Genomic DNA, 17,702 nt, shown 5'->3' with positions numbered 1-17,702 from the left:
GACCTAACCCCCCAGATTAACACGGTCAAGAAAAAAAAAAAAAAAAAAAAGTGCAAAAAAAGATTTTTTTTTGTCACCTTACATAACAAAAAGTTTAATAGCAAGCGATCATAAAGTCATATAGCCCCCAAAATAGTGCCAATAAAACTGTCCGCTCGTCCCGCAAAAAATGAGCCCCCACATAAGATAATCAGATAAAAAAAAATAAAAATAATGACACCTAGACTTTAGAGATACAAAAATTTTTTTTTTGTATCAATAAGGATAATATAGTCTAAAACCTAAATAAATGTAAAAAAAGTTGACTTATTAGGTATCGCCGCGTTCGTAAGAATCTCCTCGATAAAAATACCCCATGATCCAACCCCCCAGATTAACACGGTCAAAAAAAAAAAAGTGCAAAAAACGATTATTTTTTGTCACCAAACATAACAAAAAATTTAATAGCAAGCGATAAAAAAGTCATATAGCCCCCAAAATAAAGCCAATAAAACCGTCCGCTCGTCCTGCAAAAAATGAGCCCCCACATAAGATAATCGGATAAAAAATAAATAAAAAAATGACACCTAGACTTTAGAGATCCAAAAATTTTCTTTTTGGATCAAAAAGGATAATATAGTCAAAAACCTAAATAATTGTAAAAAAAAGTAGACTTATTAGGTATCGCCGCGTCCGTAAGAATCTCCTCTATAAAAATATCCCATGACCTAACCCCCCAGATTAACACGGTTAAAAAAAATAAAAAAAACGGTGCCAAAAACGCAATTTTTGGCACTTTTCCATTTCAATCCGTTTTTTCCGGTAACAAAACGAGGGTTAACAACCAAACAAAAGTTAAAATTTATTACCCTGATACTGCAGTTTACAGAAATGCCACATTTGTGGTCGTAAACTGCTGTATCAGTAAAAGGGAGGCCGCAAAAGGAAAGGACCGACATGGTTTCTGGAAGGCCGATTTTGATGGCCTTTTTTATTGACACCATGTCCCTTTTGAAGACCCCCTGATGCCCCCCTAGAGTAAAAACTCCCTAAAAGTGACCCCATCTAAGAAACTACACCCATCAAGGTATTCAAAACTGATTATACAAACTTTATTAACCCTTTAGGTGTTTCTCAACAGTTAATGGCAAATGGAGATGAAATTTCAGAATTTCAATTTTTGGTAACCTTGCCTCACAAAAATGTAATATAGAGCAACCAAAAATCATATGTACCCTAAAAATAGTCCCCCAAAAAATGCCACCTTATCCCCTAGTTTCCAAAATGGGGTCACTTTTAGGGAGTTTCTACTCCAGGGGGGCATCAGGGGGGTTGAAACAGGACACGGTGTAAATAAACCGGTCCATAAAAATCAGCCCTCCAAAAACCAAACGGCGCACCTTTCACTCTACGCCCCGCTGTGTGGCCGTACAGTAGTTTACGGCCACATATTGGGTGTTTCTGTAAACGGCAGAGTCAGGGCAATAAAGATACAGTCTTGTTTGGCTGTTAACCCTTGCTTTGTTAGTGGAAAAAATGGGTTAAAATGGAAAATTAGACAAAAAAATGAAATTCTCAAATTTCATCCCCATTTGCCAATAACTCTTGTGCAACACCTAAAGGGTTAACGACGTATGTAAAATCAGTTTTGAATACCTTGAGGGGTGTACTTTCTTAGATGGGGTCACTTTTAGGGAGTTTCTACTCCAGGGGGGTTGAAACAGGACACGGTGTAAATAAACCGGTCCATAAAAATCAGCCCTCCAAAAACCAAACGGCGCACCTTTCACTCTACGCCCCGCTGTGTGGCCGTACAGTAGTTTACGGCCACATATTGGGTGTTTCTGTAAACGGCAGAGTCAGGGCAATAAAGATACAGTCTTGTTTGGCTGTTAACCCTTGCTTTGTTAGTGGAAAAAATGGGTTAAAATGGAAAATTAGACAAAAAAATGAAATTCTCAAATTTCATCCCCATTTGCCAATAACTCTTGTGCAACACCTAAAGGGTTAACGACGTATGTAAAATCAGTTTTGAATACCTTGAGGGGTGTACTTTCTTAGATGGGGTCACTTTTAGGAAGTTTCTACTCCAGGGGGGCATCAGGGGGGTTGAAACAGGACACGGTGTAAATAAACCGGTCCATAAAAATCAGCCCTCCAAAAACCAAACGGCGCACCTTTCACTCTACGCCCCGCTGTGTGGCCGTACAGTAGTTTATGGCCACATATTGGGTGTTTCTGTAAACGGCAGAGTCAGGGCAATAAAGATACAGTCTTGTTTGGCTGTTAACCCTTGCTTTGTTAGTGGAAAAAATGGGTTAAAATGGAAAATTAGACAAAAAAATGAAATTCTCAAATTTCATCCCCATTTGCCAATAACTCTTGTGCAACACCTAAAGGGTTAACGACGTATGTAAAATCAGTTTTGAATACCTTGAGGGGTGTACTTTCTTAGATGGGGTCACTTTTAGGGAGTTTCTACTCTAGGGGTGCATCAGGGGGCTTCAAATGGGACATGGTGTAAATAAACCAGTCCATAAAAATCAGCCCTCCAAAAACCAAACGGCGCACCTTTCACTCTACGCCCCGCTGTGTGGCCGTACAGTAGTTTACGGCCACATATTGGGTGTTTCTGTAAACGGCAGAGTCAGGGCAATAAAGATACAGTCTTGTTTGGCTGTTAACCCTTGCTTTGTTAGTGGAAAAAATGGGTTAAAATGGAAATTTAGACAAAAAAATGAAATTCTCAAATTTCATCCCCATTTGCCAATAACTCTTGTGCAACACCTAAAGGGTTAACGACGTATGTAAAATCAGTTTTGAATACCTTGAGGGGTGTAGTTTCTTAGATGGGGTCACTTTTAGGGAGTTTCTACTCTAGGGGTGCATCAGGGGGCTTCAAATGGGACATGGTGTAAATAAACCAGTCCATAAAAATCAGCCCTCCAAAAACCAAACGGCGCACCTTTCACTCTACGCCCCGCTGTGTGGCCGTACAGTAGTTTACGGCCACATATTGGGTGTTTCTGTAAACGGCAGAGTCAGGGCAATAAAGATACAGTCTTGTTTGGCTGTTAACCCTTGCTTTGTTAGTGGAAAAAATGGGTTAAAATGGAAAATTAGACAAAAAAATGAAATTCACAAATTTCATCCCCATTTGCCAATAACTCTTGTGCAACACCTAAAGGGTTAACGACGTATGTAAAATCAGTTTTGAATACCTTGAGGGGTGTAGTTTCTTAGATGGGGTCATTTTTGGGTGGTTTCTATTATGTAAGCCTCGCAAAGTGACTTCAGACCTGAACTGGTCCCTAAAAATTTAGTTTTTGTAAATTTCTGAAAAATTTCAAGATTTGCTTCTAAACTTCTAAGCCTTATAACATCCCCAAAAAATAAAATATCATTCCCAAAACAATTCACACATGAAGTAGACATATGGGGAATGTAAAGTCATCACAATTTTTGGGGGTATTACTATGTATTACAGAAGTAGAGAAACTGAAACTTTGAAATTTGCTAAATTTTTCCAAATTTTTGTTAAATTAGGTATTTTTTGGTGCAAAAAAAAATAATTTTTTGACTTCATTTTACCAGTGTCATGAAGTACAATATGTGACGAAAAAACAATCTCAGAACGGCCTGGATAAGTCAAAGCGTTTTAAAGTTATCAGCACTTAAAGGGACTCTGGTCAGATTTGCAAAAAATGGCCTGGTCCTAAGGTGTAAAAAGGCTGTGTCCTTAAGGGGTTAAGGACCACAGGTTTATACCCCCCTAGTGACCAGGCCCTTTTTTAAAAATCGGCACTTCACAACTTTAACGGTTTATTGCTCGGTCATGCACCTTGGCACCCAAATGAATTTTACCTCCTTTTCTTCTCACAAATACAGCTTTCTTTTGGTGGTATTTGATTGCTGCTGAGATTTTTCGTTTTTTTTATATTAATCAAAATAGACCGCAATTTTCTCAAAAAAAGTGTATTTTTAACTTTTTCTGGTAAAATTGTTCAAATATAATTACATTTCTATACAAGTTTGTGCCAGAATTTATTGTGCTACATGTCTTTGATAAAAAAAAATCCAATAAGTGTATATTTATTGGTTTGCGCAAAAGTTAAAGCATTTACAAACTATGGTACTATGGACTTTCTGAGCACCTGTCATGTTTCTTGAGGTGCTAGAATGCCAGCATAGTATAAATACCCCCCAAATGACCCCATTTTAGAAAGAAGACACCCCAAAGTATTCGCGGAGGGGCATGGTGAGTTTATGTATGATTTAAATTATTTTCACAAGTTTGCGGAAAATGACACTTTCTGAGGGAAAAAAAAATTATAAAGTTTCCATTTTTGCTAACTTCTGGCAAAAAAAGAAAAAATCTCCCACGGACTCACTATGCCCCTCAGTGAATAACTTGGGCTGTCTACTTTCCGAAACTAAAGGGAAAATAATACAATCTACAGAACACCGATCCCAAGCCCGAACTTCTGTGAAGAAGTTCGGGTTTGGGTACCAAACATGCGCGATTTTTCTCACGCGAGTGCAAAACGCATTACAATCTTTTGCACTCGCGCGGAAAAATCACGGGTGTTCCCGTAACGCACCCTCACCTTTTCCCGCAACGCCCGTCTGAAAGAGGCCTAAAGGTACTCGTTGGACCTTCGGCCCCTTTACGCACCTAGGCTGCAAAAAAGGGTCACACATGTAGTATCGCCGTAGGGCAATGCGTTTTGGGGTGTATTTTTACATATACCCATGCTAGGTGAGAGAAATAGCTCAGTAAATTGACAACTTTGTATAAAAAAAATTTAAAAGTTGTAATTTACAGAGATATTTCTCACACACAGTATGGGTATATGTAAAAACACACCCCAAAACACATTGCCCTACTTCTTCTGAGTACGGCGATACCACATGTGTGAGACTTTTTTGCAGCCTAGGTGCGCAAAGGGGCCCAAATTCCAATGAGTACCTTTAGGATTTCACAGGGCATTTTTTCGGCATTTGGATTCCAAACTACTTCTCACGCTTTAGGGCCCCTAAAATGTCAGGGCAGTATAAATACCCCACAAGTGACCCCATTTTGGAAAGAAGACACCCCAAGGTATTCCGTGAGCGGCATGGCGAGTTCATAGAAGTTTTTTTTTTTTGGGCACAAGTTAGCGGAAAATGATTTTTTATTTTTAGATTTTTTTTCTCTTACAAAGTCTCATATTTCACTAACTTGTGACAAAAAATAAAATTTTACATGAACTCGCCATGCCCCTCACGGAATACCTTGGGGTGTCTTCTTTCCAAAATGGGGTCACTTGTGGGCTATTTATACTGCTCTGACATTTTAGGGGCCCTAAAGCGTGAGAAGTAGTTTGGAATCCAAATGTCTAAAAATGCCCTCCTAAAAGGTACTCATTGGAATTTGGGCCCCTTTGCCTACCTAGGCTGCAAAAAAGTGTCACACATGTGGTATCGCCGTACTCAGGAGAAGTAGGGCAATGTGTTTTGGGGTGTCTTTTCACACATACCCATCCTGTGTGTTTGTTTTTATACAAAGTTGTCAATTTACAGAGATATTTCTCTCACCCAGCATGGGTATATGTAAAAATACACCCCAAAACACATTGCCCTACTTCTTCTGAGTACGGTGATACCACATGTGTGACACTTTTTTACAGCCAAGATGCGCAAAGGGGCCCAAATTCCAATGAGTACCTTTAGGATTTCACAGGGCATTTTTACGCATTTGGATTCCGTGAGGGGTATGGTGAGTTCATGTAAGATTAAATTTTTTGGCACAAGTTAGTGGAATATGAGACTTTGTAAGAAAAAACAAAAAAAATTAAAAATTTCCGCTAACTTGTGGCAAAAAAAAAATCTTCTATGAACTCGCCATGCCCCTCAAAAGTGATCTTTATAGCGCTGCAGCGATTTTAAGGTGTTTTTGCAGTGATCAGAAAAAAAAAAACTCTGGCACTGCGGTGGGGCAGACTGAACGCAAGTGTGCGCACAAGATCAGGCCTTATCGGGCGAACACAGCGTTTTTTGTAGAGCCTAAGGTGACCCTAATGTACTGATATAGATCTAATTGCGATCAGTCTTGATCACTTACAGATACTATATAGTACTAGTGCTGATTAGCGACAGCGATGACGCTAATCAGCGACTAATCAGTGATTGCGGTGGGCTGGGCGCTAACTACCTAACAAGTAGCTAACTAACTGGCGTGATAAGGGACCCTTAGGCCCCATTCACACGTCCGCAATTCTGTTCCGCATTTTGCGGAACGGAATTGCGGACCCATTCATTTCTATGGGGACAGACTGTGTCCCGCTCGGATCTGCACTTCCGGGTCCGCACTTCCATTACGCAAAAATTTAGAACATGTCCTATTCTTGTCCGCGGACAAGAAAAGGCATTTTCTTTATAGTTCTGGCAATGTGCGGATCCGCAAATTGCGGAAAGCACATTGCCGGTGTCCGTGTTTTGCGGATCCACGGATTGTCTGAATGGAGCCTTACAGGGGGGTGATCAGTGACAGGGGGGTGATCAGCGAGTCTATATGGGGTGATCAGGGGTTAATAAGTGACAGGGGGGGGGGTGTAGTGTAGTGTGGTGCTTGGTGCTACTTACAGAGCTGCCTGTGTCCTCTGGTGGTCAATCCAAGCAAAAGGGACCATCAGAGGACCAGGTAGCAGGTATATCAGACGCTGTTAACAAAACAGCGTCTAATATACCTTTCTGATGCGATTTATTTAACATCTACAGCCTGCCAGCGAATGATCATCGCTGGCAGGCTGTAGTTTAACTTCTCAGCTGCGCGTCGCTGTGAACGCGCATGCGCGCGCGCCCTCACGCGAAATCTTGGGTCTCACGAGATGACGCCAATAGGCGTCGCTGAGACCTGAGAGTGCCGCCGCACTGACGCCTTTCTGCGTTAGTGTGACGGCAGGAGGTTAAATATAAGTATTTCTTAAGTATGGTGAAAGGCATAAGGCTATGTCCACTAGACCCCAGATGCTTAAAGGGAACCTGTCACCACCAAAATGGACCATAAACCGCCATCAGTACCTTACAGCTGTTAGCATCAGGTTTCTAACTTATCAGCTCAAATTTACCACTATCGTTAAAGAGGACCTTTCACCGATTATTACACTATGAACTAACTATACAGACATGTAGAGCGGCGCCCGGGGATCTCACTGCACTTACTATTATCCCCGGGCGCCGCTCCGTTCTCCTGCTATGGCCTCCGGTATCTCCGCTCACTGTTATAGTAGGCGGAGATTCCAGTCACCTAAGTTATGGTAGGCGGAGTCTGCCCTTGTTCTGCTCTAGCGCTGGCCAATCACAGCGCAGAGCTCACAGCCTGGGAGGTTATTTTCTCCCAGGCTGTGAGCTCTGCAATGCGATTGGCCAGCGCTACAGAAGAACAAGGGCAGACTCTGCCTACCATAACTTAGTGAACGGAGATACCGGAGGACATAGCAGGAGAACAGAGCGGCGCCCAGGGATAATAGTAAGTGCAGTGAGATCCCCGGGCGCCGCTCTACATGTCTGTATAGTTAGTTCATAGTGTAATAATCGGTGAAAGGTCCTCTTTAAGTACAATGTGTTATGAGAAAACATTCTCAGAATGGCTTGGATAAGTAGAAGTGCTCCAAAGTTATTACAACATAAAGTGATTTTCAAAAAACAGCCTGGTCCTTAAGGTGAAAAATGTCAGGGTCCTGAAGGGGTTAACTGTTTTAGCATAACCATTGTTAGTGTCAGTACCTCGTATACGCTGAGGTTTAACATGTTGGACAGTGTACAGTAATGTATCTCTATGCACCAGGTATATATATGCAGAGATATGTCACACCTCCAATAAATGTATTTACCACATGTGGACTGGGTATATTTAAAACATAACTTTTACTCTAATAACACTAAAAGCATTGGTGGTTGCAGTGGTACAATGAACAAAATAACATACACACATATAAACACATGTATTGCCACCATCCAGAATCGTCTGTAAGAGAATAATGATAATGGGTGGATCTTACCCCGTCCGGTAGACATACGATTCACCAGATGGTGGGTGGCGTAGTACTCCTGTGTGGTATAGGCATTGGTGGCCAAGGTGCTTCAGATAATGTAACAATCTGGCCGAATTGCTTCAGATAATATGGCAATCTGGACACTCCTATAATGCCCTGGTCTAGAGCCCTCCCTATATGGATGATCAGGGGCTATTCTCATAGACCTGCCTCAGCGACACGGAGCACCCGCCCCGACAGGGGCGACCCCATACGGAACCTGTCCCTAAATGGGGCCTATTCCCTGTGATTTCCCTCACTGTGTTGCCCTACACGCCATGTTTCGTTCCAATAACGATGAAACTCATCAGGGGCTTACTGAAGTCAGAGGGTTTCTATAAAAACACAAAGTAAATGTGCAAAAAACACAATTACTAAATATGCTTAATTTCATATGCATCCAAGTAACATTCTTAAGTATGCATTTGTAACTTACTGCTTCAGCAGAGAGTTTCTTTCTTTGTAAATACAAAGCGGTATGGACGGTCAGTGGTGCACGCCCTCCGGGGTATAGGGAAGTGTCCCCAATAGTACCCTCGCCTTGCCTCACTACAAGATGCCAGCAGTGTGGAGACACAGTATACACTGCTGTGTCGCCTTTTAAAATCAGCGCCTCCAACTATTTCCGCCCTATTGTCCCGCCCTCTCCCGGTGGAACGCACGCCGTTCCCATGCGCTCCATTCCACCGGAAGGTCGCGTCACATAATTGCCTAGGCTGCCGGAAGTTGTGTCTGAGCGTCACCCGTCACTAGGTAACCGGATGACGCGCAGGCACTTCACGCTGGTAAACGTCTCAGATGCCGGACGGTAACTTCATTTAATACAATCATTCGAATATGGATTTCTTAGGCTGGTTCTCATCCGTACCGATGCCTACATGTAGTTAGTTATACATGTGGTGCAAATGAAGAGGATATATGGAACAGCAAAAAATACATTCCTGCGCCAATAATTCATTATCAGTTCTCTCATCATTATATCTTCCGATATGTAAGGTCTTCCACGCTTATATCAGCAGTGATATCAGCATTAATATTCTCACGCTCCACGTCAGAGTGCGACAAACAGCCCCCATAGATTGATGCACAAAGGTGGAACAATTAGCACCCTTGGGTGCGCACCAAATGCCATGGCATTCATCATCCCTTGACATCAGATGAAGCATGTATAACTCTGTTGTTCGTTAAGGCCATTGGGATATACCGTCTTAAGGAGGGCGTGTTTTTATAGAAACCCTCTGACTTCAGTAAGCCCCTGATGAGTTTCATCTTTATTGGAACGAAACATGGCGTGTAGGGCAACACAGTGAGGGAAATCACAGGGAATAGGCCCCATTTCGGGACAAGTTCCGTATGGGGTCGCCCCTGTCGGGGCGGGTGCTCCGTGTCGTTGAGGCAGGTCTATGAGAATAGCCCCTGATCATCCATATAGGGAGGGCTCTAGACCAGGGCATTATAGGAGTGTCCAGATTGCCATATTATCTGAAGCAATTCGGCCAGATTGTTACATCATCTGAAGCACTTTGGCCACCAATGCCTATACCACACAGGAGTACTACGCCACCCACCATCTGGTGAATCGTATGTCTACCGGACGGGGTAAGATCCACCCATTATCATTATTCTCTTACAGACGATTCTGGATGGTGGCAATACATGTGTTTATATGTGTGTATGTTATTTTGTTCATTGTCCCACTGCAACCACCAATGCTTTTAGTGTTATTAGAGTAAAAGTTATGTTTTAAATATACCCAGTCCACATGTGGTAAATACATGTTGGACAGTGTAACAAAGCATGTGAATATGCTGTTTCTGAAGTCAATCATAGGAACATTTTGATTATATTTTTATTTTATTTCTAATGTTTCTCTCCAGGTTCATGAGGAAAGCGTGCATATAATTGAAGTTACCAGCAATCTAATTAATGAAACTGTTTCTAATCATCCGGAATGGGCAAAGTAAGTCACTCACAGCTTCACAACAGTATATACATTAATAATTGAGTGCAACAATTTAGTAAAGGTGTATTCAGGTTATATCCAGGATAGTGGATAACTATTAGATCAGGGAAGGCGGTCAAACCTTATGGTACCCCTAAGGATTATGAGAACGAGGGCACCGTCCCCTATGGGGCCTCTGAAATGGAGTAGCAGTCTCTTCCCATGGAGGCAGTCTCATAGAGATGTATGAAGTAGTGTAGATAAAAAATAACAGATTTGAGATCCTGCCTTTCTAGGGTAAAATAACAAATTTATTGGTAAAAGAAAAATAGAATACAAGCACAATGCGTTTCACCCACGGACCGTCAATTTTCTCAGTTGCAGATATACACACACAGGAATTAAAGGGGTGAAACATTGCCAGATGCAGTTATTTTGGTAGGCAATACATTTTCAAACAGGATTATTAAAAAGTACAACAGTTTTGCTCAACATCACAAGAGAAATGAACAAAATATGTGCCAGTTGATACAATTGTTTTGTGTATGAATTATTGGTTTGATTTCACTTATAACTTGACATTATACTAAATACATACCTTAAGCCTATATCTTTTTTTCCTTTGGAATGTAGCTGGCTGCCTGAAGCACAAGTTATCCAAAAGGCTCTTAACTCTGCTGCTAACAATGTCTATCAGTATGGCAGAGAGTGGATCACCAATAAGGTAAATGCCACAAGTTTTCTTAAATAGCACCAACTACAGCTGACTTATAGATTGATTAATTCATTAAACCACCATGATGTAACTATACATCACGGATAGGCTTGGAATTAAGCCTCCATCTTGTACAGTTATGCCATAATCATGTGAACACAAAAGCTTGGCTGCTGCTGTTATGGCCAGAATTGGAGATGACTCCCCTCCCGGCTGTTTAACATCCCAGATGCAGTGATCAATAGCAAACCGCTGCATCTAGGCAGTTAGTCACACAGATCATCCTCTGTCTAACTGCCTAGATGCAGCGGTCGTAATTGACCCCATTGCTTCTAATTTAATTGTGGGGTGCCAATGTGTTGCCATGTCAGTTGGGGACTAACAGAGGTACTTTGTAAATGTAAAGTTCAAAAAACAATGTTGGAACTGCTTTTTTTCATTACCACCCCTAAAAAAAATTATAAAAGTAAATAAATTATAAGTACTCCAAAATTGTGTCATCAGAATATACAATTCTTTCCACCGAGAGAGGCCGTCATACCGCTGCAGCGATAAAGGAAAGGAAAAAAAACAAAAAAACTATTACTGTATGTCTCTTAGAAGCCTGTGACCTCTTTCCTTAAACTTTTTCTTATCCCAAATATACTTAAATGAACTAAACATTATGCAATTGGGAATCAAAATAATAGCATATGTAAGAGGTTACTTGCGTGTGATCTAGATCAACAAGCAGCGCAATTGCCACCAACAATAGCCTTGAAACCTTTTCCTAACAAAAGTTAAAACACAACAACAAGAAAGCAGAGAGGGGGGGGGAAAGGGGGGGGGAAGCAGCGCAACCGTCTAAAAGAAATAAAAGCTAAGGAGCCAAAGGTCCCAAACAATTGTGAGGAATCCTTAACCATGCCATACCTTGTCAAAATTATCAGGACAACCTCAGGAGTGAGCCTAATAAGCTTATAAAGTGGGAGTACCACATTCACCCCTCTAAGCCAGGCATTTTTGGTGGGCTTTTTTGGGTGCTTCCAGATATATAGGATAACCTTTTTTTGCATAATATGAATACTATCAGAGCCTCCCGCATACTGCTGGGGAGAGCCCCTGCTTGAAAAGCTGTGTTATAGAGTGTTAAAAGTTTGGGTGTCAAAAAGTCAGTTATAGTTAAAGTTTCTTATACCATTCCATAGGGAAACCATAAGTACCAGATGATTTTATTTTTGGCAAAAAATGGATTGCCTCTACTATTTCTTTTTCAGTAAAAGGTGCATCTAGGTATTCTTTACTGACTCGGGAGAGCCTCGGAAATGGGATAGAGAGTGAAAAACGGAGCAGATCCCCATCAGAGCAGGTCAGGACAGAGGAATACAGCTGTCGGTAAAAATAAAAAAACACTGCATTGATTTGAGAGGGATGGTCAACCAAGGAACCAGAAGGGGTCCGTATGGAGACAATAGGAGGGAGGGTATTTTACTCTCACACCAGATAAGCTAGAAGGCAGCCATTTTTATCTCCCTGATCACAAACATGCTGTTGGCTACATAGAGGTTTTTTCCTAGTAAATTCTGTCAGCAATAATGTATACTCCCCCTGAATCCGCTCCAACGAGGAGTGATGCTCATCTGAGAGGTGAGCTACACATAGAGCCTCCACAGCAGAGAGTTGACTCTCCACCAAGAGACTAGTCGCCTGCAGCGATTTCCAAAATGCTGAGATCGCCAGAGGCTTTCAAGGAGCCCCTACTGAGGGCCTTAAAAGCCTCCCTCACTATAGGTGTAGATGCAGTCCCAACATTCACCTCCCAATAAAAATCTGCCTCCCTTTCAACATAACCCTTTACCTCAGCTTGAGCTAACCATTGGGGACTCAATCTCCAAGAGGGATGACTCCCTATAGGGCCAAAGTTAAGTACCAATTGCAGTGGAGAATGATCCGAGATGCCCCTAGGGAGAAAAGACACATCATGGATTAAAGGGAGACAATCCGTCGAGCCAAAGCACAAGTCTATGCTGCTAAACATATTATGAAAGAGAGAATGACAAGAATCTGCTACAGCCTGTGGGTGTTGCAGCCTCCAAATCTCAGTCAATAAATACGTTGATGCCCAAACTGCCAAGGGGGTGTCAGGCGAGCCTGCTCCCACCAGACAATAGATTGAAGTCTCCACTCATAACAATAGTGGCAGGGTCCAATTCCGTCAATAAAAGCATTATATCGTGCAATAATGGAGTATTAGCGGAGGGAGGATTGTATTACATCAATTAGGGTGAGCAGGCGGAATGTACCTTGCAGGATAACATAACGACCTCCCGGATCTATAAAAAAAAGAACACCTTACCAATGGTAAATTGCGCCCTCTTAGCCACCAGAATAGTGACCCTTCTGGCATAGTTAGAATATGTAGCATGGTAGGAAGAGGATACAAATCCTCTCTTGAGGACTAGTAATTTAGAACCCTGTAAATGAGTTTCCTGAAAAAAGATCACATGCGGGGTGTATGAGTGTAGAAAGTTGAAAACTAGGACTCTCTTGACTTTGTCGTTGAGATCGCGTACATTCCATGACACTATTTTGAATTGTAAATCATCCATTCGGACTTGCATAGGAGAGAAAACACTTCCACACCCACAGGCTAGGGGAAATAGAAAAGTGAGTAAAACATATACCTCAGAATATTTATCACCCACTCCACCCATCCCACCCAATCTGAGATAGGTTTATGTCCCATAACCACAACGTTAAACTCTAAGGAAAGGGGGGGGGGGGGAGCATACAACCTGCTTCACACCAAACAGAAGGGGGTTAGGTAAGAAAGCGCAGGCTCTTGGAAAGCAGCAAGTTACATAAAAAAATAAATAAAATGGTACAATAACAAGTTCAGACACTAGATGGCGGTAGAAGTCTACAGAATAAAAGAAAATTAAATGGCAGGCTCTCTCCCTCACAATTTGCTCCATGCAGGTGGAGGTGGAAGGGGGGGCACGATCTTAATCACCGCCACAAACTAGGCAATCAAGTTCAGGGCCCACACCTCTCCTATTGCCCCTGCTGCTCACCACCAGACCGCCTCTCCTCTGCCTGCCCTCTGATCCTCCATAGACAACGCTCCAGGCACTAGGGAGGACAAAGGGTGCAGCAGTATCCAGGGGTCATCAAGGGCCCAGCAATAAGAAAAACCGGACTGTTCCCGCACCTCTGTGCGCGGGAGAAATCAAGGCTTCCAGTTGTGGCCCAGGAAGTCCAGAACCACTCCTGTCCGTTGCTACTGAAGACAGGACAACCATGGCAGGTAAATGGGGCCCCCTGAGTAGTATGTACAGGGAGAATGGCTCTGGATTCCACCCGGCTAGACGGAGCTCCAATTTTCACCTCCTGCTTGGTCGGCAGTTGGCATGTCATTTTCAGTTTATAATGAACTAAAAAAAATATAATTTAGCATTTTTTACATTTTACAAGATTGTTTTCCTTACAAAGATTAGTGATTTTAAATGGTGCCATTAAAAATACAACTTGTCCTCCAAATAAAAAGCCTTAATAAGGCTGTTTGAATGGAAAAAAATAAAAGTTATGAGTCTTAAAAAGCCTTAAAGAGAGTCTTTAACCTCTTGCCGACGCAGATCCTGAATACTCGTCCTAAACAGCGGGTCCTTCCCACATTAGGGCTCATGCACACAAACGTATTTTCTTTCCATGTCCGTTCCGTTTTTTTGTGGACTGTATGCGGAACCATTAATTTTAATGGGTCCGCAAAAAAAAAAATGGAAGTTACTCTATGTGCATTCCGTTTCCGTATGTCCGTTACGCAAAGACTAGAACATGTCCTATTATTGCCCACATTATGGACAAGGATAGGACTGTTCTATTAGGGGCCAGCTGTTCAGTTCCGCAAAGTACGGAATGCGCACAGACGTCATCCGTATTTTTTGCTGATCTGTGTTTTGTGGACTGCAAAATACATATGGTCGTGTGCAATAGCCCTTAGGCTGAGCATTCTTGTCCTGTAATTAACTCCTTCTGACACACGCTGCTACGATCACGAGCAGGGGTCCAGCTGTATCTGCCAGCAACGGTGAAAACACAGATGCCGGCGGATTAACGCTCTATACGCTACAATCAAACTGACTGTGGCAAATAAGAAGGATTGCAGAGGTGGGGGGCTCACTCTCTCACCCCATCGGGTCCCTGCGCTGCGAAGGTGGGGTCCCGATTGTTTCCATGGCAGCCCCAAGCCTTGCAAAGGCCTTGGGGCCCGGCAGCTGCTGAGGCTTATGAGGCCCAGCCCCAGGCTAGGTCTCATAAGCGAACTGTCAGTGTAATACACTTAAAGTCAATGCAGTACAATACAGCATTGTATTGCATTGTAACGGGACACAAAAAAAGTTTTTTAACAATAAAAAAATAAGTTTCAAATAAAAAAGCCCTTTCCCATAATCAAGCCATGTACAATTCAAAAAGAATAAAAAATAGACATATTAGGGATCGCTGCGTCCATAACGACCAGCTATAAAAATATCACATGAATGCCATAAAAAAACTGTGCCAAAATAGCCATTTTTCGTCACATTGCGTTAAAAAAAAGTGTAATAGCGAGTGATAAAAAGTACTATGTACCCCAAAATGATACCAATGAAAACAAGGAGACCCCACTCAAGACGATCGGACAAAAATTAAAAAATATGGCAACACAAAAACTGGATTTTGTTTTCAAAAATGCTTTAAGTGGTTAAAAAAAACAATATAAAATTGGTATCTCTGTAATTGTCCTGACCAGCAGAATAAAGGAAACATTATTTTTCATGCACAGTGTTTGCCTTTTGTTTATCTTACTTTCCAAAAAGCTATAGTAAAAGTGATCAAAAAAAGCTGTACGTACCCCAATGTAGAAACAATGATGATGGGAACTCATCCGCAAAATATAGCCCCTCACAGAGCTCCAATTGAGAGAAAATCACATAATAATTGTACTAGTCCACAGTGGCTGTTCAATAGCATCATTGCGCCAATCCAACAGAAGTTACCTAAAGGTAGTCTTTCTGTTCTGAACCCTGCAGTTTACATCCACATTTATGGAATTTCATTAAAGGGTTTCTATCACTTGGTATCACATATTTAGGTGTCAGACACTAGCGATCCGCTAGTGTCTGCTCTAACAAACCATCCTAATATGATAGGTTTTGGGGCAGCCGTTTTGCTAAAATAACAACTTATATCTATATGCTAATGAGCCTCTAGGTGCTATGGGGGCGTCATTATGGGATCGCATTCAGCAGGAGATGAGCGGGCTGGAGGGACGTGTTGGGCGGCGGCAGTTTATGAAGGTAGACGGAGCCTCTAGGTGCTAATGACGCCCCCATAGCACCTAGAGGCTCATTAGCATATAGATATAAGTTGTTATTTTAGCAAAACGGCTGCCCCAAAACCTATCATATTCGGATGGTTTGTTAGAGCAGACACTAGCGGATCGCTAGTGTCTGACAGCTAAATATGTGATACCAAGTGATAGAAACCCTTTAACCAGTAGAACCTGATTAAGATTTTAAAAGGCACGGTGTGTCTTAGATGATCCACACTGGGCATTAATTTCTGCAAAGTATCTGTGGTGTCAAAATGCTCATTCCACTCCTCAAAAAATACCTTGAGGGGTGTAGTTTCCAAAATGGGTCACCAGCCAAAAGCCTCTACCATTGTAAGTAGAGATGAGCGAATCGATACTGACAAAGTGGAATTAGTTCAGAATTTCAGGAAAAATTCGATTTGCACCGAATGCGAATTTCCTCTCACTTCGTGGCAACGAATCAAATTTTTTCCTAAAATGGCTGCTGCACGTGTGAGGACATGGAGAAAGGAAGTCTGGGAAGGCGAGATCACCATAATGCCATGCATGCAGCCAATCAGCAGCCAGATCTGTGATGTCACAGCCCCCTAAATAATAGCGCAGCCATCTTAGATTCTGCCATTTACCAGTGTACTTAGTGCAGAGAGAGATGTCTGCAGGCGCTAGGGACAGTGATAGAAAAAACATCATTGTGCTAAAAAAATGATTTACAAGTGCAGGGAAAGATTATTCAAGGTGTAGGGAAATTATAGGGTGGAATCATTCCACTGCATTTATGTTGAAAAGGGTTCACTATGGGAGGTTACAGCCTGGGTAACAAGGACATTCCTATTACACCTTGCAGCACTGACTGGGGATCCAAATTGCCATTATACAGCTCTGTAATTCCAGCAAACCGTCCTTATTAGGGTGCAAGTGCTGATTGATACAGGCATTAACAGGGTTTATTACAAGACAATATTTCTACATCTTATTTGCCCTTGTGCGGTGCAGTTATCTGTTGTAAAGCCTTTTGTGACGTGTATTAGCTTAAAAAGAAAAATATATATTTGCCGCTCAGCGGTGCAGTTATTTCTTGTAAAGCCTTTTGTGGGGAGTTTTAGCGTAAAAAGAAAATATATATTTGCCGCTCAGCAGTGCAATTATCTGTTGTAAAGCCTTTTGTGAGGTGTTTTAATTTCCTTTTTATTTATTTATTGGATCTAACAGTATGTCAGACAGAGAAGTGCTAGGCCCTGCACAGGGGAATGACAGAGGCCTAAATGTTTCTGGCGCAGGCACAAATCACAGCAGTGTAAGGGGGAGTGGCAGCAGGGGTCACAGGGGTCACATCCCAAAGTTCTCTCGCGGTCGTGTCTTGACCAGCAACCCAGCGGTTCTAGAATGGTTGACTCGGTCATTCACTTCGTCCCAAGTGACATCAGACACCTCCAGCAAGAGTCGGTGGGTTCCTCTGACACAACGCTTAGTTGGCATTTCCCGGGAGCAGGCCGTGTGCCCCCACCTGTCCTGAACCTTCTTCTGGCATTTTCAGTTCCCTCACCGCGAGAAGTATTATATGCCGTAGGCTCGGCTCCACTTTTCAGCGAGGACGAGCTACTAGAGGACAGTCAGCAGCTACTCCCCAACCAAGATCTGGAGGAGACATCAAGGTGGCAG

The 17,702-nt window shown here is 42.3% G+C and overlaps 1 protein-coding gene across 6 annotated transcripts in view; it reads left to right on the top strand.

Moving 5' to 3' along the window:
• The window catches only part of TMEM245 (transmembrane protein 245), a 946,795-nt gene that overhangs the window by 427,121 nt on the left and 501,972 nt on the right, over nt 1-17,702 (top strand). For all 6 annotated transcript variants that reach the window (XR_005778944.1, XM_040431820.1, XM_040431819.1 and 3 more), the window contains 2 exons: nt 9,932-10,014; nt 10,630-10,720. Coding sequence is in view for 5 of the 6 variants with exons in the window: in XM_040431820.1 (XP_040287754.1) it covers nt 9,932-10,014; nt 10,630-10,720 (174 nt within the window). In the remaining variant the exon portion in view is untranslated. The remainder of the gene's footprint in view (nt 1-9,931; nt 10,015-10,629; nt 10,721-17,702) is intronic.

Source organism: Bufo bufo, chromosome 5, assembly GCF_905171765.1.
Source record: "Bufo bufo chromosome 5, aBufBuf1.1, whole genome shotgun sequence".
NCBI classification, from domain to species: domain Eukaryota; kingdom Metazoa; phylum Chordata; class Amphibia; order Anura; family Bufonidae; genus Bufo; species Bufo bufo.
Note: the sequence above shows the minus strand (reverse complement) of the source record. Positions and strands in the feature narration are given on the sequence as shown.